The sequence below is a fragment of the Manis pentadactyla genome, chromosome 9 (genome assembly GCF_030020395.1).
Source record: "Manis pentadactyla isolate mManPen7 chromosome 9, mManPen7.hap1, whole genome shotgun sequence".
In the NCBI taxonomy this organism is placed as follows: Eukaryota; Metazoa; Chordata; class Mammalia; order Pholidota; family Manidae; genus Manis; species Manis pentadactyla.
Genome location: NC_080027.1, coordinates 43328346 through 43351537, shown reverse-complemented (window position 1 = coordinate 43351537; position 23192 = coordinate 43328346). Strand labels below are relative to the sequence as shown.

General features: G+C 37.1%; 1 protein-coding gene across 1 annotated transcript; it reads right to left on the bottom strand.

The window, feature by feature from the left end:
* Positions 1 to 8800: 8800 nt before the first annotated feature.
* LOC118912137 (olfactory receptor 51F2-like) lies at positions 8801 to 9745 on the bottom strand. The gene has a single exon (XM_036884939.2). The coding sequence runs from the start codon at positions 9743 to 9745 to the stop codon at positions 8801 to 8803; it is 945 nt and encodes a 314-aa protein (XP_036740834.2).
* Between the last annotated feature and the right edge of the window lie 13447 nt (positions 9746 to 23192).

Sequence of the window (23192 nt, the reverse complement as noted above, 5' to 3'; positions counted from 1 at the left end):
TGCCAGGCTGCTGCTAGGAGAGGCAGAAACTCTTCCCTCCTCCTACTAGGTGTAAAAGTAGCCAAAATAGTATGAGTTGTAAGGTATCTGTCTCTTCCTTCTGTGGGGTCTGAAACTGATCAGGAGTGGTGGGCTTGAGAGCTCCCTGTAGGCCTACTGATGCCATGTCAGTGAAGCTTCCCCTTATCAATTTTCACATTAACTTGATGTAGTCCCACTATATTTTTGGTTGGTGTTACCTGTGCTTTGGTGTGTCATATCTATGAAAAGCCAAGCTCAGTTTCATGAACATTTTCTCCTATATTTTCTTCTGAGAGTTTTAAGGTTCAGGTCTCATGTTTAACTCCTCAACCCACTTTTGAGTTGATTTTTGTGTATGGTATAAAATAGGGGTCGAATTTCATTCTGTTACATGTAGATACCAAGTTTTCCCAATGCCATTTGTTGAAGAGACTATCCTTTCCCCATTGTACATTACTGGCACCCTTGTCATGGACCAGTTGATTATATGTGCATGGATTTGTTTCTGGGTCCTTTATTTTGTTCCATGGTCTATATGTCTTTGTTGGTCTGTATGTCTGTCTTGATGCCAGTACTATACTGTTTTGATTACTCTAGCTTCATAATATATTTCAAAATCAGGAAGTATGATGTCTCATGCTTTGTTCTTTCTTATTTGTGGTTATTTGTGGTCTTTTATAGTTCCATATGAACTGTAGAATTAATTTTCTCTATAGAAAATGTCTTTGAATTTTTATAGGAATTAAATCTGTAGATTGCTTTGGGTAGTATGAATATTTTAATAATACTAAGTCTTCCAATTTATGAACACAAGATATCTTTCCATTTGTTTGGTCTTGTTTAGTTTCTTTCATCAGTGTTTTGTAATTTCCATATAAAAATCTTTCACCTTCTTAGCTAAGTTTATTCCTAAGTATTTTATTCCTTTTATTGCTATTGTAATTGGAAATATTTTCCAAATTTTTTTTCAAATAATTTATTGTTAGGGTATAGAATGGAACTATTTTGTATATTGATTTTGTATCCTACAAGATCCTTTACTGATCTTTTAGTTACAACAATTTTTAATGGAGTTTTGGAGGCTTTCTATATGCAACATCCTGTTTTTTGCAAACATATTTTTTATGGCTTCCTTTCCAATTTGGATGCCTTTATTTGTGCTTCTTGTCTGATTGCTCTGGCTAGGACTTCCAGTACTATGTTAAATAGAAGTGACAAAGTGGACATATATGCCTTGTTCCTGAATTTAGTGGAAGAACTTTTGATTTTTTCACTGCTGAGTATTATGTTAATTGTGAACTTTTCATATGTAGCCTTTATTATGTTGAGATATGTTCCTTCTCTATCCAGTTCATTCAGAGTTTTTATCATGAAAGGATATTTATTTCAAATGCCTTTTCTATGTATATTGAGATGAACAGATGATTTTTATCATTCATTCTGTTGATGATATATTACATTAATTGATTTTTGTATATTGAACTATCCTTGCTCTCCAGGGATAAATCCCACTTAATTGTGGCTAATAATAGTTTTAAAGTACTGTTGAAATTGGTTTGCTAGTATTTTGTTAGGGATTTTTGCATCTGTATTCATTAGGGATATTGGCCCATGGTTTTTTTCTTTTGTTTTTTTCTGGCTTTGATATCAGTAATGCTGGTCTAATAAAATGAGTTTAGAAGTATTCCCTTCTCTTCAACTTTTTGAAAGATTTTAAGACTGATTGGCATTAACTCTTTAAATGTCTGGTAGCATTCATCATTGCCACCATCTGGTCCTGGATTTTTCTTTTGGGGGATGTTTTTGATTACTGTTTTGATCTCCATACTAATTATATATCTGTTCAGTCTTTCTATTTCTTCATGATTTCATAACATATAACCTACTAAAATTATCTTGGATTTATCATTTCTTTTATGTCATCTAGATTGTCAGTGTTGTAGTAATTGTTCTAGTAATCTCTTATGAGTATTTTTATTTCTGTGTCATTAATTGTATTATTTCTTTCATTTCTGATTTTACTTATATATCTTCTCTATTTTAGTGTAGCTAAGGGTTTGTAATTTGGTTTATCCTTTCAAAAAGCCAACTTTTCATTACTTGATGTTTTTTTATTTTCATTTATTTCTACTCTAATTTTTGTTATTTCCTCCTTCTGCTACTGTGGGCCTGGTTTGTTCTTCTCTTACTAGCTCCTTGCTGTGTAATGTTAGGCTTTTTGAGACCTTTCCTCTTTTTCATATATGCTTTTATTTTCTTGAAGTATTTTTTAATTCATTTAATCTTTCACACAATGTTTTCTCAAGAGTGTTATTTAATTTCCACATTTTTATGAAACGCCCAGTTTTCCTTCTGTAATTGAGCTCTAGATTAATTCCACTGTGCTCAGAAAAGACATTCAGTATAATTTCAATCTTCTTAAATTTGTTGAAACTTTTTTTGTGACCTAACGTGTGATCTATCTTGGAGAAAGATCCATGTGCATTCAGCTGTTGTAGGGTAGAATGTTCTGTATAAGTCTGCTAGATGCATTTAATCTAACCTGCTGTTCAAACTCTCCACTTATTGATCTGTCTAGTAGATCAACTTAGTATTAAAACTGGAGTACTGAAGTCTTCTTGTATTATTTGTATTGCTGTCTATTTCTTCCTCTAGATTTCTCAATGTTTGCTTTATATATTTAGGTGCTCTGATGCACGGTATGTACGTATTTATAATTTTTATAGCTTCCTGGTGGATTGACTCTTTTGTCATTATGTATGTCATTTTTGTTTGTTTGTTTCTAGTGATGGTTTTTGACTTGAAGTCTGTTTTGTCTGATATAAGTATAGTCACTCTCTGCTCTCTTTTGGTTACCATTTGCATGGAATATCTCTTTATATCCTTTCACTTTCAGCATACGTGTTTCTTTAAGTCTAAAATGTGTTTCTTATAGTTAACATACAGTTAGATATTTTTTTAATCCATTCAACCATTCTTTGGGTTTATTTTTATGGGGAGGGGGATATAATTCATTTACATTTAAAGTGATTATTAGTAGGGAAGAATTTACTAATGCCATTCTGTTACTTACTTACTGTTATTCTTGTAATTCCTTTACTGTCTCCTTGCTGTCCTCTTTGTATTTTTCTGATTTTTTATATATGCCTTGATTCCTTTCTCTTTTTCTTTGAGTAAGTTCTGTAGGTATTTTTGTGTGGGATTACATAAAATATCTTATAGTTATAACAGCCTAAGTTAAGTTGATAATTTAAGTTGAATCACATATGAAAATGCTATACTTTAACTTCTTCCCTACCCCCACATATACTTTATGTTATTTCTATCACAATTTGCATCTGTTCATATTGCATATATTTAAGCATATTTGTGGTTATATAGTTATTTTTAATATTTTCTTCTTTTAACTTTGCATTAAAAATGACTTACCTGCCACCAATACATTAATACTGTGTTCTTTATTCATCTTTTTATCTATCTCTTTATCTGCTGGGTTTTTTTTATCTCTTTGTTGAAATTCTCTATTTATATGTATTGTTCTCGACACCTCAGTGAGCATCTTTATGAAATGTATTTTGAATTATCTGGTAGGTAAATCATATAGCTCCATTTCATTAAAGTCAATTTCTGAAGATTTATCTTCTTTTTTTGGAACATCTTTGGCTGATAGTCTTTTTCCTTGCAAGTTAGATAAAGCAGAACCCTCTCCCAGTCTTCTCCCATACTGGCACTGTAGAGGAGACAACCTCCACCAGTGACTGTAGTAGACCCATGTGAGCTCTAAAATTGACAAGAGAAATGTTAGTCCTCTGGGGGCCCCTCTCAAAGAAGGTGGGGCATTGTACATACAGCTCAACTTTTTCCCAACCAAAGAGGAAGCTGAGGTGGCTTTTTCATCTGCTCATTCAGTGCTGAACAGGATGGGGAGCTATGGTATCTGTGAGTCCAAGCTGTTACATCCATTCTCCCCCAGATGCTGCCAGGTTGTAATCAACACATCCAACCTCCAAAATTAGCAAACCAGAGGTCAGTCCTCTGGGAGCCCTTTTGAGGAAACTCAGGTGATTTTCACATGGCTCTATACTTTAATTTTCCAGGAGAAAGCTGGGAGCTGAATGTTTTATATATTGGCTCTGTATTGAGCAGCATGCAGAACTATGGTATCTGTGAACCCAAAATGAGTCTTCACTTTTCCAGACCGCTAAACCGTGGTGGACCATATTTTTTTTAATGCGTATGTGCATGTGAGAATGTATGTGTATAATCACATGAAATATATACACAAACAGTGATAAGTACACTTTATAGTATTCTATTTTTTCTCCTTACAATGTATCATTTATATCTATGTCAGTTTTAGTTTGTTGCATGATAGTTCATATTTTATTTAACCAAATCCTAAAGTAATTGTTTAAACAGTTTTCAAATTTTGATTACAATGTGTAATGATGCATTGAATATCAAAATGCAACCTTGCATTCTTACACATTTTATCTGATAGACATGTATTTAGAAGATGAATCAATAAACTTTGGATAATTAAAATATTAATATATTTACCAAACTGACCTGTAGGGCTCTTAAGAAATAGGAGAGTACCATTTTCATTCATATTTCTTCATGTTTATTGCGCCCACTCATGTTTGTCAGCCATGAATAATCTACTTGTGAGAATAATATTCATGTCAATAAACTGTAAACAGGGACAGTTTAACTTTCTCCTTGCCAAGCTGGATGCCTTTTATTTATTTGTGTTGTCTGATTGCCGTGGATAGGACCTCCAGTACTACATTGAATAGAAGTGGGGAAAGTGGGCGTCCTTGTCTTGTTCCTGATGTTAAAGGAAAAGCTTTCAGCTTCTTGCTGTTAGGTATACTGTTGGCTGTGGGTTTGTCATATATGGCCTTTATTGTGTTGAGGCAGTTTTCAAATGTTGTACCATCCTTGCATCCCTGGAATAAATCCTACTTGGTCATGATGGATGATCTTTTTGATGTATATTTGAATTCGGTTTGCTAATACTTTGTTGAGTATTTTTGCATCTGTGTTCATCAGTGATATTGGTCTGTAATTTTCTTTTTTTGTGGTATCTTTCCCTGGTTCTGGTATTAGAGTGATGCTAGCCTCATAGAATAAGTTTGGAAGTATTATCTCTTCTTCTTCTACTCTTTGGAAAACTTTAAGGAGAATGGGTATTAGGTCTTCACCAAATGTTTGATAAAATTCAGCAGTGAAGCCTACGGGTCCAGGCATTTTGTTCTTAGGTTGTTTTTAGATTACCAGTTCAATTTCCTTGCTGGTAATTGGTCTGTTCAGATTTTCTGTTTCTTCCTTGGTCAGCCTTGGAAGGTTGTATTTTTCTAGAAAGTTGTCCATTTCTTCTAGGTTATCCAGTTTGTTAGCATATAATTTTTCATAGTATTCTCTAATAATTATTTGTATTTCTGTGGTGTCCGTAGTGATTTTTCCTTTCTCATTTCTGATTCTGTTTATGTGTGTAGACTCTCTTTTTTCTTGATAAGTCTGGCTAGGGGTTTGTCTATTTTGTTTATTTTCTTGAAGAACCAGCTCTTGCTTTCATTGATTCTTTCTATTGTTTTCTTCTTCTCGATTTCATTTATTTATGCTCTAATCTTTATTATCGCCCTCCTTCTACTGACTTTGGGCCTGACTTGTTCTTCTTTTCCTAGTTTTATTAATTGTGAGTTTAGACTGCTTATATGGGATTGATTTGCTTTCCTGAGGTAGGCCTGTATTGCAATATACTTTCCTCTTAGCACGGCCTTGGCTGCGTCCCACAGATTTTGTGGTGTTGAATTATTGTTGTCATTTGTTCCCGTATATTGTTTGATCTTTCTTTATATTTGGCCATTGATCCATTGGTTCTTTAGGAGCATGTTGTGAAGCCTCCATGTGTTTTTGAGCTTTTCATTTTCTTTGTGTAATTTATTTCTAGTTTCATAACTTTGTGGTCTGAGAAACTGTTTGGTACAATTTCAGTATTTTTTAATTTACTGAGGCTCTTTTTGTGGCCTAGTATATGACCTCTTCTTGAAGATGTTCCATGTGCACTTGAGAAGAATGTGTATTCTGCTGCTTTTGGGTGTACAGTTCTGTAGATGTCTGTTAGGTCCATCTGTTCTAATATGTTGTTCAGTGCCTCTGTCTCTTTACTTATTTTCTGTCTGGTTGATTTGTCCTTCAGAGTGAGTGGAGTGTTGAAGTCTCCTAGAATTAATGCATTGCATTCTATTTCCCCTTTTAATTCAGTTAGTATTTGTTTCACATATGTAGGTGCTCCTGTGTTAGGAGCATAGATATTTATAATGGTTACATCCTCTTGTTGGATTGACTTCTTTATCATTATGTAATGTCCTTCTTTGTCTTTTGTGACTTTGTTTTGAAGTCAATTTTGTCTGATACTAGTACTGCAACTCCTGCTTTTTTCTCTCTATTAGTTGCATGAAATATCTTTTTCCATCCCTTCACTTTTAGTCTGTGTATGTCTTTGGGTTTAAAGTGAGTCTCTTGTAGGCAGCATATAGATGGGTCTTGTGTTTTTATCCACTCAGTGACTCGATGTCTTTTGATTGGTGCATTCAGTCCATTTACATTGTGGGTGATTATCGATAGGTATGTACTTATTGCCATCACAGACTTTAGATTTGTGGTTACCAAAGGTTCAAGGTTAACTTCCTTACTATATAAGAGTCTAACTTAACTCACTTACTAGGCATTACAAACACAATCTAAAGGTTCTTTTCTTTTTCTCCTCCTTATTCTTCCTCCTCCATTCTTTATATATTAGGTATCATATTTTGTACTGTTCGTCTCTCCCTTGATTGACTTTGGGGATAGTTAATTTAATTTTGCATTTGCTTAGTAATTAGCTCTTCTACTTTCTTTACTGTGGTTTTATTACCTCTGGTGACAGTTATTAAACCTTAGGAACACTACCATCTATAGCAGTCCCTCCAAAATAGACTGTAGAGATGGTTCATGGGAGGTAAATTCTCTCAGCTTTTGCTTATCTGGAAATTGTTTAATCCCTCCTTCAAATTTAAATGATAATCTTGCAGAATAAAGTAATCTTGGTTCCAGGCTCTTCTGCTTCATTGCATTAAACACATCATGCCACTCCCTTCTGGCCTGTAAGGTTTCTGCTGAGAAGTCTGATGTTAGCCTGATGGGCTTTCCTTTGTATGTGATCTTATTTCTGTCTCTGGCTGCTTTTAATAGTCTGTCCTTACCCTTGATCTTTGCCATTTTAATTACTATATGTCTTGGTGTTGTCTTCCTTGGGTCCCTTGTGTTGGTAGATCTGTGGATCTCCACAGCCTGAGAGACTATATCCTTCCCCAGATTGGGGAAGTTTTCAGCAACTACCTCCTCAAAGACACTTTCTATCCCTTTCTCTCTCTTCTTCTTCTTCTTCTGGTATCCCCATAATGCAAATATTGTTCCGTTTGGATTGGTCACACAGTTCTCTCAATATTCTTTCATTCTTAGAGATCCTGTTTTCTCTCTGTGCCTCAGTTTCTCTGTATTCCTCTTCTCTATTGTCTATTTCATTTATTGTCTCCTCCACTGTTTCCAATCTGCTTTTAATACCCTCCACTGTGCTCTTCAATGATTGGATCTCCAACCGGAATTCATTTCTGAGTTCTTGAATATCTTTCCATAGCTCCATGAGCATGTTAATGATTTTTATTTTGAACTCCCTTTTAGGAAGAGTCATGAGGTCCGTGTCATTTAACTCTTTCTCAGGAATTGTATTAATCATTTTCCTCTGGACCTGGTTCCTTTGGCATTTCATATTTGTATATGGCACCCTCTAGTGTCGAGAAGTTCTACTCTTTGGAGCTGCTCAGACCCAGATGTCGGGGGTCACAGGGGAGTGGTATTGGTGCCTGGAGGGAGGAAAGGGATGTTTCCTGCTTCCCGGCTGCTATGTCTGTCCCACTGCCTGATCCAGTGGGCCAAGCACACAGGTATAAGCTTTTGTCCCAGAGCAGCTGGATATGGATCCCTGCTTTCCACAAGTGGCTGGAATCTCAGTCCCTCCAAGAATTCTGACTGTGCTCCCAGAGCAGATCTCTGGAGTTAGGTATTCAGCAGTCCCAGGCCTCCATTCCCTCCCCTGTTCCATTTCTCATCCTCCCGCCAGTGAGCTGGAGTGGGAGAAGGACTCGGGTCCCACCTGGCCACAGCTCTGGTACATTACCCTGTTCCGTGAGGTCTGCTCTTTTCTCCAGGTGTAAGCAGTCTGGCGCAGTCCTCTTTCCTGTTGCTCTCTCAGGGTTAATTGTATTAATTATATTTTCATATTATATGAGGTTTTAGGAGGAAGCCTCTGTCTCACCTCTCACACTGCCCTCTTTAGTCCTTTCTCAATAAACTGTAATAATTACTGAAACCTAGAATTTCCCGCTTTTCTAAATTATATCAGACATACCTTGGAACTACATATGCTAGAAATGGTGAAACGTCAAACCCCAAGGAGTGACTTCATTTTTCCATGCACGTTGACATATTATGATAATGGGCCTAATCTGAGGCAGATGCAGTCTTGTGGAAGTGCCAGATGTGCAAAAGGTAAAGTCTATACTTTCAAAGAATACATAGTCTATAGCTGTATAAATACTAAGTTACTAGATCATCAGAATAGAGTGAAAGCATGTATAAACATGCTTTTTCAAGGTGTAGTTGTAACTCATACTAGTGAATGATCAAACAGGAGTCATGGAAGACTTTGCAAAGAAGGATATACTGAAATGTCCTAAATTAGCTTGGAAAGGAATACTTTGAAGATGGCCTTGCGAATTTGCTTGGTCTTCACACTGTAGATTATGGGATTCATTACAGGAGGGATGAGCAGATAAACATTGGCAATGAGAGTGTGCACAAAGGGAGGGGCGTGCTTCCCAAATCTATGCACCAGTGACAAGCTGATCATGGGGATGTAGAATATGGAAACAGCACTTACATGTGAGACACAGGTACCAAAGGCCTTTTTCCGCTCCTCTGGGGAAGCAATGCTGAGCACAGAATGGATGATCAGAGCATAGGAGAGGAGAATCAAGACAGAGTCCAAGCCTGCAGTAGAGATGACAATGGCCAGACCAAATGCACTGTTGATCTTGGTGTCTGTGCATGAAAGCTTCATCACATCAGGGTGGAAACAATATGAATGGTGCAGAACATGACTATGGCAGAAGGACAGACGCCTAAGGAGCACAAGTAAAGGCACTAGAGCTATTGTCCCTCTAATAACAATTGCCAAGCCCACTTTGATGATCCTTGAATTGGTTAAGATCATTGCATATCTTAGTGGGTTACAGATGGCAATGAAGCGGTCAAATGCCATTGCCAGGAGTACTGAGGACTCCATGAATGTGAAACAGTGGATAAAGAACATTTGGCCAATGCAGGCATCAAAGCTGATTTCTTGAGCATTAAACCAGAAAATACCCAGCATGGTGACCAGTGTGGAAAAGCACAGCCCTAGGTCTGTGAAGGATAGCATGGAGAGGAAATAGTACATGGGTTCATGGAGGCTCGATTCAGTGATGATGACAAACAAGATCATGCCATTTCCAGAAATGGCAATGGCATAGAGACAACAGAATGGGATGGAGATCCAGGCATGGTAAGTTTCAAAATCAGGGATGCCAGTAAGAAAGAAGACTTCAGGTTGGAAAATGCTCTGGTTGATGGATGGCATGATGGAAGCAAGCAGATTACCCTGGCGGAAAGGACCATATCCTGTGGAAATAGGGAAGAAAAATGTGTTCACTCTTCTAGATATTGCACAATTTAGGATCACTAGTGAACATTGCCCTACTTAATGGAAGTGCATGCCCAGCTGTTTTCCTTGATTTGAAGTCGATCTTGAGTGAACTAGGGAAAGAGACAGAGCACTAAATTGTATGAGGACACCTTAGTTTTAGCAAGAGTCCCACATGTTATATCTGAGCTTCAGTATATTTCCTTATGCACATATAAAAGAGGAAGTTAGATTAGATAATGGTAACATATCTTCCCGTTTTATGATTCCATGTACATGGCAGTTAAGACATTTTTGTACAAACCTTGAACAACACGAAATGCTTTTGTGCTTTTCTTCAGTTTTTACTTTCCAAGGCAAATCCCTGAGGTCCATTAACATTTATAAGTCCTTATTACACAATGAAAATACAATAAAAGATACAATTAAATATTTCCTAGAAAAGTACTTCTGACTGAACAAATACAAAACAGCTATTGATAAAAACTAAATACTATAAAGGAACCAATTCAATCTAGCAAATAGACTATACACTACAATGGATAATAATTGGAGCAGAATACCTTAGTAAGATAATCTTAGTATTCCATTATTGCAAAAGGCATTGAAATGAAATGGAGGGGCTTGGGGGTTGGAGATGTGGTCCCTCAGAAGCCCTCACTGAGTCTGAATTTATCTCCATTCAGATGGGGGATAATAACTGTGAACCACCTCTTCTGAGGATCGATGTGTTAACCCAGATCAAGAAATTTGTAGCATTGAAGAAGTTCCTCTATATTGATTCTTGTCCTAGGTTTTGACATTCTATTTTTATATAGAGAAATAATGCTTGGTTTTTAATGTATGTGTTCTTTCTTCTTTCATTCACACAAGCATTCACTCAACAAATATTTAAATACCTACAAAATAATAAGTGTGTTTAATGGACAGAATTAGAATTAGACCTGGTACTCCAAGAAGGTCTGTCCATGACTGTGGGAAAGAAAATATCTGAGTGTAAATTAATTTGGTGAGCTTCTTTCCAACCCCTGAATAAACAGGCAGTGGCTTCAACCTCACTGGAAATATTGGTTACATGAAGTGTGATGAAGAGGGCATCTGAGGAGACAAAAAAAGAAAAATATTCAGTACAAAAAGCCTCTCAAAAACTTACTAAAACAGATTAATGGCTAGAAATTTTTTACTGAAAGCAATGTATAACAAAATATTATTCATGTGTTTTTTTTCAGTCCTCAGACCTTCTATTGGAATAGTAGCCTCCCTTTTTCAGCTGAGACTTAGTGCAAGAATTGGATATATGCTTACCTCTGCATTCTTAGACTGATGTTTAGTCACAGGAGAGTGAAAAATATTTTAGAGGAATAAAATCTAAGGAAAAGGAGGTCGGAGTAAAGAGCCCTGGGGAATGGCAGTGTTCAAGAAAAAGAAGCAGGAAGCACCTCCTGATGAGGCTGCAGAGGCATGCCCCTAAAAAGAGATGACCCCCAAGGAACATGAGGTCCTCACCGGCTGTTCTCGGACCTGTGATCTCAGAGCCTGGAAACATGCCTGGCACAATAGGGTTCAAAAGTATCTGTTGAATAAATGAATACTTACATCTGATAATAGTGATAGACCCTAGACACTTAATATCAGGCATATATTGTGATTCCTGATAATATGTCTCCCTCAAATTAGAAATCAATTTCATATAATCGTATCGGCATATATTTAAGTAGGTGACAAACTAACATTTTTCTTATTAATCTCAACTTTATTTTAGACCTGGTTTAAAATCTAACTTTTCTAGATGATGTAAGGACCTTTAAATTGTATCTTCTTCTTTTTATAGATAAGGAAGCAGGCTCTCAACTTAATGCTCTTTTCATTGTAACAAATAAATTAAGAGTCCCCAGTGGATTATATAAATATCGAAGCTATCCTTCCCTTTAATAACATTATGGTAATTCATTAAATGCTCCTATGTAACAAACAACTTACTTCATTATATCTCTTTCTCTGAATCCTTCTTTCCACTGCTCTGCAATCTTCTTTTTTCAATCAAATGGAAACAAAGTAAGGCTATTCTAATTACTCTATTAGTAAGGATAGGAATAACTTTCCTTTTTTTTTAATTCTATGATTCTTAAACCACCCTTTGGTCTTCTTGCACAAAAACTAATGAGCAACTGCTAAATAATTATTCTTAGAAAGATGTATTTAAATGTCTCTTTCTCCCCAATGGAGAATTCTTCTAAGACAAGGGCTATGACTTATCCTATAACCAAACCACCAAAAACATATAAATAAACTGCTCCCACTCCAAAACTTCATATCCGTCACTATGCCTTCGTTATTATTAGTTCCTTTTAATAGGTGAGAAAACTGAGGCTGAGATTATAAAACCAAGACTCAGAAACATCATGTTACTTGCTCTCATTTGTCCAACATGACAATGGCAGATCCAAGAATTGAACTTTATTCCCTCTGACTTGAAACACCATGCTTTACCTCTGCTTATTTAAAAAAGAACTTAATTTTTTAAATGTTGAATGAATGAGCACATGCTCATGACTTCATGACTGTAATATATATTTTGTTTTATTATATCAATTGTTTTTCAATTGATATACTATATGCATAATATATATGAATATGTTGAATATATACTATTGAGTTCACCAATTTCCTCTGAACTGTCAGTTTGGTAAACTCTCTGAAGATTGTACAATCCCTGATGTATTCAGAAAAGACTTCAAAACACTAAAACACTGACCTCATGCAAAGAAATCCTGGATTTAGAAAGGAAGCCACTTCATCCTGCCCCCTGCTCTTTGAAAAGTCATCCCAGGCAGCAGCAGAGTCTTTTAAAGTCAGAAAGAGGTATTCTCTCAACCTCACAAACTTACAGATAGGAAGATCCTTCATCCTAAGGCTGGGGAAACAATCCCAATCACTCCTGGAACCTTAAACCATCTCCAAGAGGTTCTCTCTCTCCAGAAGAACTCATAGGAAGTTCTCAGGAATCAGAGAGCTACCAGATCTGAGAAAGACAACCTTTATAAGGAACCCAGAGGCTGCCTGCGGAGAGCCATTTACCCAGCTGAAAAACAAATTCCTAGGAGAGAACTCTATACACCTGTGTCCTGCTAACCCTTTGTGCTCCAAATGACAAATGATGAAGGGAATTTTCAGTCTAGCTTCACTCTTACTTCCCCAAAGGGGAATCCTGGAGATGAATAATTCCAGTTCTCATCCAAAGGCAATTTACCCCTGAACAGCAGCTGTAAAGGCAGACCTCTACATAGAGTGAAAGTAAAGGGGAAGTGGTATCAGTGATCACCCATAAGCTTGCTCACCAGCCATTTGCCAGTAGCACAAGAATCATAAGGTATGAATCCAGGTAGCAGAGGAGTTGTTCAGTAACTACAGTCACTGAGGCTAGTGCAATAGCATATGGTTCAGAGTCCAGCACTGTTCCTGGGCATTCTGGGTATCTTGGGAGTTGATGCTAACTTGTGCACAGGCTCAGAAAATGACGACTTAGAAGGAAGAAACTCACCAAACAAAAATATGAAAACATGGTCCACATCATCCATCATCAGGGAAACACAAATTAAAACAATTAGATGTTACTACACACCTATTAGAATCTCCAAAATCCAAAACACTGACAATACCAAATCCTGGTGAAGATAGCAAGCAACAGGTACTCTCATTTGCTGCTGGTAGGAATGCAAAATGGTACCCCCACTTTGGAAAACAGTCTGGTAACTTCTAACAAAAGTGAACATATTCTTATCATACAGTCCAGCAGTTACACTCCTTAGTGTACACCCAAAGGAGCTGAAAACTTATGTCTAGAAAAATTGCATATGGATGTTAATAGCAGCCTATTCATAACTGCCAAAACTTGGAAGCAACCACGATAACCTGGATATCTTGATAAACTGCAACATATCCAAACTGGAATATTTTCAGTGCTAAAAATAAATTAGCTACCAAGTAGTGAAAAAGCATTAAGCCAGTGAAAAAGAAGCCAGTTAGAAATGGCAACATGCTAGATGACTTCAACTATGTAACAGTCTACAAAAAGGCAAACTGCAGACAGTAAGAAAATTGGTTGTTGCTAGGGACTAGGGGAGAGGGAGGCATTAGGTGAAGCTATGAGAATATCTAGGGCAGAGAAAGCACTGTGTATGGTACTGTAGTGGTGGGTAGATGTCATTACCCATTTGTCCATAACCACAGAATGTACAATACGAAGAATGAACCCTGACATAAACTACAGATTTTGAGTGATAATGGTGTGTCAGTGTAGATTCATCAGTTGTAACAAATAAATCACTCTGGCAGAGGATGTTGATAATGGGAAAGGCTATGGATGTGTGGGGTTAGGGGTTATATGGGAAGTATGTGTACCTTACACTCAGTTTGATGTAACCTAAAATTTCTCTAAAGTCTATTTTTAAAAAAGGGAGCAACTAAAGCCTACACAGCTTTGTAAGTCCCTTGTGTGTCCCTTGCAAGCTTACAAAGGCACTAGGCTGAAAATGACACCAGTACATGCACCTCTATGGTGGACACATTGACTATGTTTGACAGACAGCTTTTGTTAAAATTGAAATTCATAAATTTCATAAATTTTGTTAAAAATGAAATTCATAATGGCCCTCAGCCTTTGTCCATTAAACCACCCTTTGACAATGAGCGGTGAACTAAGAGGGTTGACAAGTGTCAAGAACAGTAATTAATTAAACATTCTTCTTGTCATAAAATGCTGTGCCAAGAGGACACTGACTTGCTAAGTTCTGCTGTAAGGAAAAGGGAGGGAATGAAGTAACTATTTCCATTTGGTGTTGCTGCAAAACAGAAAACTTAATTATCCTGTTTAATTCTTTTTTTTTCTGTTATAAGATTCTAAATCCTTGGAAAAGTTTGGAAAGACAGTTCTTTCCAGGAGTTTATCAAGAACCTGATAGAATATGCTACCATTTGTAGGCACCTTCAGGACTAATAGAAACATAATCTGCCCCTACTTCACCAGCTGGGGGAGACAGTTTCACAGCCTTATGTAAGTTTGCCATGAAATATATGAGATTCAGAGGGAAAATTGTACAAAACAAATAGAAGCTCCAATAGGCAGAGCAAAAGGTAATGCCCAGGCTATTACAGGGATATAAATTTGAAAATCTTGCTGACCATGCTAAGGATTCCAATCTGAGGAGCACTGGTCCATGAGCAGGGCTGCAAGAGATGGTACACTATGATTGGAACCTCAAGCCATTTTCCAGTGCAAATCCAAGGGATTTAAACTATTAGCCTAGGCCTAATAGTTAGTGGATATACAGATAAACGGCATAATGACCAGCATTCATTCTGACTGTTAAGAGTGTCTTTTCTAATTACCCTATCCCAGGGTTTGAATAGTTTGGATCCTTCCCTGCATTCATCTACCCATTTAGAGCTGACATAGTGTTGGTTCAACTCAGTCTTTGGAACCAGGGAGCCAGGGTCCAAAGCTCAGCTCTGTTACCAAAAGCGTGACCTTGGGTTTGCCTATGTACCTCACCTCTGTTTCTTCATTTTCACATGAGGAAAATAATTATATCTGCTTCGGAGACTAATTTTATATAATAAATAAGATGACCCAACATTAATCCATGGAAAAGTCACTTTGCACTCACTCAAAATATGTTATTAATCATTATTTTTTTTGTCATTACTATTATTGTTTATCATTAATATAGTAATTTTAATAAATTATCATTTGGTGCCTAGTATATGTCAGATATTATGCTCCAGATATTGAGATAAAAAGGTATAGTCTCTACCCTCCAGGAGTTCAACTTCTGATTAAGATAAGACAACCATTATAATAAGGCAAATCTGATCAGGATATCACCCTGCTGCCAATCCCTTGGCTTTCCAGTTCCCTGAAGAATCTGGTATTACAGCCCTTCCAGCTCTGTTCTGAAAGCGCTGTCCTTCTGTCTCTGCTTACTGAACTCACATTCAGTTCAGTTCCCTGTGCATCACGTGCTTTTGCTCACCTCTGAGCCTTGTCTCATTCCATTCCCTACACAGTATTAAAGTAGTTTACTGGTTCCTAAATTCTACCTCAAATGTAATTCAAAAGTGATTTTGTTTTTTATTGAAATAAAATTTACATTTATACTAAAATTAAATAGCTTTTTCCTAGATTTTATGGCAGCAAAATTAAAGAAAAATTAATGGAAGCTGAACATTGTGGGCTTTTAAAAATTTTGCTGTGTTTGTGTTTTGTTTTGCTTTTTTTTTTTTTTTTCAGTTGCCCTGCTTCAAGGTTCCTTAGTACTATGCTCAGTCTGCCTACGGTATAAAGCACTACAGCTATTCCCTGTGCCTGCAGTGTCCCTTAACCTATCATCTCCTCATGCTATCCCTTACTTTCCTACCCCTCACCCCTAGTGCCCTCATAAAATCCTTCTCCTTCCCTCAGGTTTCACTTAACAATTATGCCATGGTCAGACTCCTTTGAATGTACTGTTATCCCAGCAACTATGTGATCTACATCAGTGATTCTCAAACTTGAATGTCACATGAATCCCTTGCAAAAATGCAGATTACGATTCAGTACATCTGATATTCTGCATTTCTAACAAGTTTCCAGGTGATGTCAATACTACTGATTTTCAGTAGCAAAGATCTCTATTAATTCTCCTTTTAGATTAACTGCAACAAAGTATTATAATTTGCTGCATACTTAATCATATCCTCCACTAAATTCTGTAATATTTGGGGCAATAGCCACTGTGTTCATTATTAAGCCCTCAGATCTTGCTCAATAACAATATATAGTGAGCATACAGTATTTCTGTAATTATAAATGAATGAATGAAGAATGTTGGTGGAAGCATGTACAAGATATGGTGAGAGCAGAGAGGAATGGGTAAGAAGGAATAGTCAGAAGAAGTTGATAGAGGAAAGGAAGACTACATTCCTTTATCCACTAAAACTAAATGGTTGGTATTGGCCAAATCAACAGTGTAGGAGAACTGCTAACCATTAGATATGGCTGAATCTAGAAGAAGAGGATGAGGCTTTCTAGTAGGAGTTGTTAGAACCTAATATTTTTTTGTAAGTAGTGATCTATACAGAACTATTACTGATGCAGGAAGCAGTTTTTTGTTATGATTGTCTGCTTGCTTTTAAGTTTATTTCCACAATTTAGATACAGTATCCCTAGATTACCTGATTTGTTTCTGGCCTCTTGCTCCTATCTCAGAATTTCTGTTTATTTAAGAACTTGCACTGTTTATTGCCTTGAAAGATCTCAGCCCTGGATCTTGCTTTCCCATCTGCTGATTCAAGATGATCATCCACATCACCTTCCACATGCATGAATTTGTAAGGTTGTGTAACATCCTATGGCTGGATGTGTAAATACTTTTCCTATTTCTGTGTGATTGAGAATTTTTATTACCTACATTTCTTACTACAGTGAATAATGCTGCAATAAATGTTCCTCTACATTAAATGTGGCCTGCATCTCTTATCCTTTTCCTTTGGATAAATTTCTAAAAATGGAATATTATGGACATTTTAAGGCAACAATATACTGGAAATCCACTTCCTGAAATATTCACGCAAATTTTGTAAAACAGTGTTGAGTGTATCATAACATAGCAAGACTAAACTATGTATTAAAAGTTTTTTAAAAATTGCTAATTTGACAGGCAAGAATATTTTACTGTTCACTATAATAAAATGTTGACACTCAATAAATAATATTTATCTCACGTCCCTAAGGCACAGTTTTCTCATTTGTAATTCTGCTCTTCCTGTTTGGATAAAAAAAACTTTGGAATACATTAATATAAAGCCCAGTGATGTCTCAGACTGCTGTAGTTTCCAGGTTCAGTGATATTGATACTGATATATTGATAACTGCATATTACGGCTGCTACATATTTTTATTGAGGGATATTTTGTTCAGACTTTCAGAAGGTTGAATCAAGTTACCAGTTACTGTTCTGTTGGGCTGGTATGAGAGCAAAGCAGTGAAAAGGGCCTTATTCTGAAAGTATGTGTACAGTGTGTGTCAGTGCTCACACACCAGTTCACACACCAGTTTCTTGTGCATACACCTAACTCTGGCACAGAATGCACATAATGCTACTATGTAACACTATTGTTAGAAAAGAAAATTAACATTCTTTTGGCCAAGGAAATAATAAATGTGATCATTTCAAGGTTCTTTCTGAGCCTGATGGGAAAGCAATCTCTGACCTAGAATTTGCCCAGCCTGGTAGAGAAAATGATTTCAAAATTCTCAAGAAGTTCACTGTAATGAGACACAGCAGAACAAACCTTCATATGCAACATATAAGCATACACAGGTGACAATGGTAACATGTTAACAAAAGTATGCAAGCTGTTGAGTTTAAACAGCTTGACTTGGAATTAATAATGGATGAATAGTCATGTGAGGATTCTCTAGGAAATAGTTTTTAAAACCCAAAGATTCTCCAACAGTCCAATCTTTGAATACTGGTTGTAAAACTTATTGACAGACCTAAGTTACTTAAACCCTGTAATCCTAGGTAACTGCATAAATCAAAGTAATAATGATCTTCTACCAGATTTATTATCTTACATAGTATAAGTCAGAAATCTGAACGAACTCTCACTGAGCTAAAATCAAGGCATCAACAGAACTGCATTCTTTTTGCAAGGGTCTTGGGAAAATCAGTAACCTGCCTTTTCTCCTAGAGACTACCCACATTCCTTGGCTTCTGGTCTCCTTCTGCCATCTGCAAACCCAGTAGTGGATCAAGTCCTTCTCGTGCTGCCCATCTCTGTGGTTCCAAATGATTTCCCTCATTTGTGGAGTGTAACAACGAAGCAAAACTGAAGGAACAAAACAGCAGCGGGCTCACAGACTCCAAGAAGGGACTAAGGGTTACCAAAGCGGAGGAGTACGGGAGGGCGGGTGGAGAGGCAGGGAGAAAGAGATACACAGGTATTATGATTAGTGTTCATGGTGTGTGGGGGTGTCATGGGGAAGACAGTGAAGCAGAGAGAAGACAAACAGTGACTCTGTGGCATCTAACTACATTGATGGACAGTGACTCGATGGATTTTTGAATATTGTACCATGCCTGAATCCCTGAATCCCTGGAATAAATCCTACTTGATCATGGTGGATAATCTTTCTGATGTATTTTTAAATTCAGTTTGCTAATATTTTGTTGAATATTTTTGCATCTATGTTTATCAGGGATATTGATCTGTAATTTTCTTTTTATGTGGTGTCTTTGCCTGGTTTTGGTATTAGAGTGATGTTGGCTTCATAGAATGAGTTTGGAAGTATTCCCTCCTCTTCTACTTTTTGGAAAACTTTGAGGATGGGTACTAGGTCTTCAGTATATGTTTGATAAAATTCAGCAGTGAAGCCATCTGGTACAGGCATTTTGTTCTTAGGTACATTTTTGATAACCAATTCAATTTTATTGCTAGTAATTTTCTGTTCAGATTTTCTGTTTCTTCCTGGGTCAGCCTTAGAAGGTTGTATTTTTCTAGAAAGTTGTCCATTTCTTCTAGGTTATCCAGTTTGTTAGCATATAACTTTTTATAGTATTCTCTAATAAATCTTTGTATTTCTGTGGTGTCCATAGTGACTTTTCCTTTCTCATTTCTTATTCTGGTCTGTGTGTAGACTCTCTTTTTTTCTTGATAAGTATGGCTAGGGGTTTACCTATTTTGTTTAATTTCTCAAAGAGCCAGCTCCTGCTTTCACTGATTCTTGTATTGTTTTATTCTTCTCGATTTTATTTATTTATGCTCTAATTTTTATTATGTCCCTCCCTCTACTGACATTGGGCCTCATTTGTTGTTATTTTTCTAGTTTCGTTAATTGTAAGTTTAGACTATTCATATGAGATTGTCCTTCTTTCCTAAGGTAGGCCTGTATTGCAATATACTTAGCTCTTAGCACAGCTTTTGCAGCATTCCACAGATTTTGCAGTATTGAATTATTGTTGTCATTTGTCTCCATACATTGCTTGATCTCTATTTTTATTTGGTCACTGATCCATTGATTATTTAGGAGCATGTTGTGAAGCCTCCATGTGTTTGTGGGCTTTTTCATTTTCCTTGTATAATTTATTTCTAGTTTCATACCTTTGTGGTCTGAGAAGCTGGTTAGTAAAATGTCAATCTTTTTGAATTTACTGAGGCTCTTTCTGTGGTCTAGTATATGATCTATTCTTGAAAATGTTCCATGTGCACTTGAGAATAATGTGTATTCTGCTGCTTTTGGGTGGAGCGTTCAGTAGATGTCAGTTAGGGCCAACTGTCCTAATGTGTTGTTCACTACCTTTGTCTCCTTACTTATTTTCTGTCTGGTTGATCTGTCTTTTGGAGTGAATGGTGTGTTGAAGTCTACTGGAATGAAAGCATTGCATTCTATTTCCCCCTTTAAATATGTTAATAATTGTTTCAATCAGTAGGTGCTCCTGTATTGGGGGCATAGATATTGATAAATGTTATATCCTTTCGTTGAACTGATCCCTTTATCATTATGTAATGTCCTTCTTTGTCTCTTGTGACATTCTTTGTTTTGAAGTCTATTTTGTCTGATACAAGTACTGCAATGCCTGTTTTTTTTTCCCTATTAGTTGCATGAAATATCTTTTTCCATCCCTTCACTTTTAGTCTGTGTATGTCTTTGGATTTGAAGTGAGTCTCTTGTAGGCAGCATATAGCAGGGTCTTATATTTTTATCCATTCAGTGACTCTATGTCTTTTGACTGGTGCATTCAGACCATTTACATTTATGGTGGTAATCAATAGGTATGTACTTATTGCCATTGCAGGCTTTGAATTCGTGGTAAGCAAAGGTTCAAGGGTAACTTCCTTACTAACAGTCTAATTTAACTCACTTACTATGCTATTACAAACACAACCTAAAGGTTCTTTTTTTTCTAACTCCTTTCTTTCTCCTCCATTCTTTATATATTAGCTATCATATTTTGTACTCTTTGTTTATCCGTTGACTAACTTTGTGGGTAGTTGATTTGATTTTGCATCTGCTTAGTAATTAATTGTTCTACTTTCTTTACTTTGGTTTTATTTCCTCTGGTGACAGCTAATTAGTCTTAGGAACACTTCTATCTATAGCAGTACCTCAAAAATATACTGTAGAGGTGGTTTGTGGGAGGTAAATTCTCTCAGCTTTTGCTTATCTGGAAATTGTTTAATCCCTCCTTCAAATTTAAATGATAATCTTGCCAAGTAGAGGATTCTTGGTTTGAGGCCCTTCTGTTTCATTGCATTAAATATATCATGCCACTCCCTTATGGCCTGTAAGGTTTCTGTTGAGAAGTCTGTTGATAGCCTGATGGGTTTTCCTTTGTATGTGATCTTTTTTCTCTCTCTGGATGCTTTTAATATTCTGTCCTTATCCTTGGTCTTTGCCATTTTAATTATTATATGTCTTGGTATTGTCTTCCTTGGTTCCCTTGTGTTGGGAGACCTGTGCACCTCCATGGCCTGAGAGACTATCTCCTTCCCCAGAGTAGGGAAATTGTCAGCAATTACCTCCTCAAAAACATTTTCTATCCCTTTTTCTCTCTTCTTCTTCTTCTGGTACCCCTATAAAGCGAATATTGTTCCATTTGGTTTGGCCACACAGTTCTCTCAATATTCTTTCATTCTTAGAAATCCTTTTATCTCTCTCTGCCTCAGCTTCTTTGTACTCCTCTTCTCTAATTTCTATTCCATTTACCATCTCTTCTACTACATCTAATCTGCTTTTAAATCCCTCTGTTGTATGATTCAGTTCAGATATTGCACTCCTTACTGATTGAATCTCAGTCCTGAATTCAACCCTGAGTTTTTGAATATTTTTTGTACCTCCATGCTGATGCCTTGGGTAAGAAAGAGCTGTTTCATGCTTCCTGGCTGCTTTGCCTGTCTCCACTGCATAACTAGTGGTCCGAGGGCACAGGTGTAAGCCTCTGTGCTTTGATTTTGTAGCTGCCCTAGGTAGGGCCTCCCTCTGGCTGGCCTCATGCCAAGGCAGGGACTGCCAGTTTGCGAGCCAGTGCCGGAAGGCCTGAAGGAAGGCATGGCAGGCTTCATATCATGGTGGGGGGCCTCAGAGCTGCATAGCCAGCCAGGGTGATGGAGTACCTGAACCTTCTAAAAGTTCCCAACCTGCTGGGCAGAGTGCACCCAGACTATTTTGTCCACCTGCCCTTTCTCCTGAGCAACAAGGTCTGTGTAATCCTTGCCCCTTTAGCAGCCCTCTCACTGTTAGGAAGTATCTAAGACTGTCTGCCTTTCTTTTGTCCCAGAGCAGCCAGATGTGGATCCCCGTTTTCCACAAGTGGCTGGAATCTCAGTCTCTCCAAGTATTCCACCTGTCTTAGCTTTCCAAACCCACTATTCTCCAGAGCACCATGCAATGTATGTTCGTGCTCCCAGAGCAGATCTCCAGGACTGGGTGCTCAGCAGTCCTAGGCTTCCACCCTCTCCCTGCTCTGCTTCTCTTCCTCTCACCTGTGGGATGGGGGAAGGGCTTGGGTCCCACCAAATAATGGCTTTGGTAGTTACCCTGTTCCATGAGGTCTGTTCTTTTCTCCAGGTGTATGCAGTTTGGTGCAGCTTCTTTCCTGTTGCTGTTTTAGGATTAGTTGTATTAACTATATTTTCATATTATGTGTGGTTTTAGGAGGAGGCCTCTTTCTCACCTCTCATGCCGCCATCTTTAATAGGTCCTGATTCTGGAATATAGGACATTCTTATGAAATATTTAGTGGGTATATGTATGAATGAATAAACTATATGTTTTCCTAGTTGTAAGATAGAGGTTGCTAAGATGCACAGGACTATTGACACAGGACTGTTGTGAATAATAATAGATGCTAAAGAATTATTGGGCACAGTATGATTTCCAATCCCCAAAGGATATTGCTTTTAATAATATGGCACAATTTTTTTTTTTAATCTTCTTCAGAGTAACTGCTCATGGTGTAGAGTTTCATTTTGGGGTGATGTAAATTTTCTAAAATTAGACTGTGATGATGATTTTTGCCCAACTCTGTGAATGTACTAAAAACTATTGAATTGTACACTTTAAATGAGTGAATTTTATAGTATGTTAGTTATATCTCAGAACTGTTTTTACAAAAGCCCTTCAATAAAAGGACACAAAAACAAAAAATAATTATATTATCCTGTAAAGCACACAGACACAATAAGTAATTGCATAATAGAACAGATGTAAAAAGACTACATATGACTGAAAAAGTCTTCTGGGAACCAATGTACCCTGGAGACACAGCGAGTGAGTGACACCACAACCAGAACTGGCCTTTCAGCTCTGTGCTGTCTCCAACCAGGCTATAATAAGTTTCCT

Coding starts and splice junctions, on each gene's coding strand:
- LOC118912137 (XM_036884939.2), bottom strand. CDS start 9,745: ATGCCATCCATCAACCAGAGCATTTTCCAACCTGAAGTCTTCTTTCTT.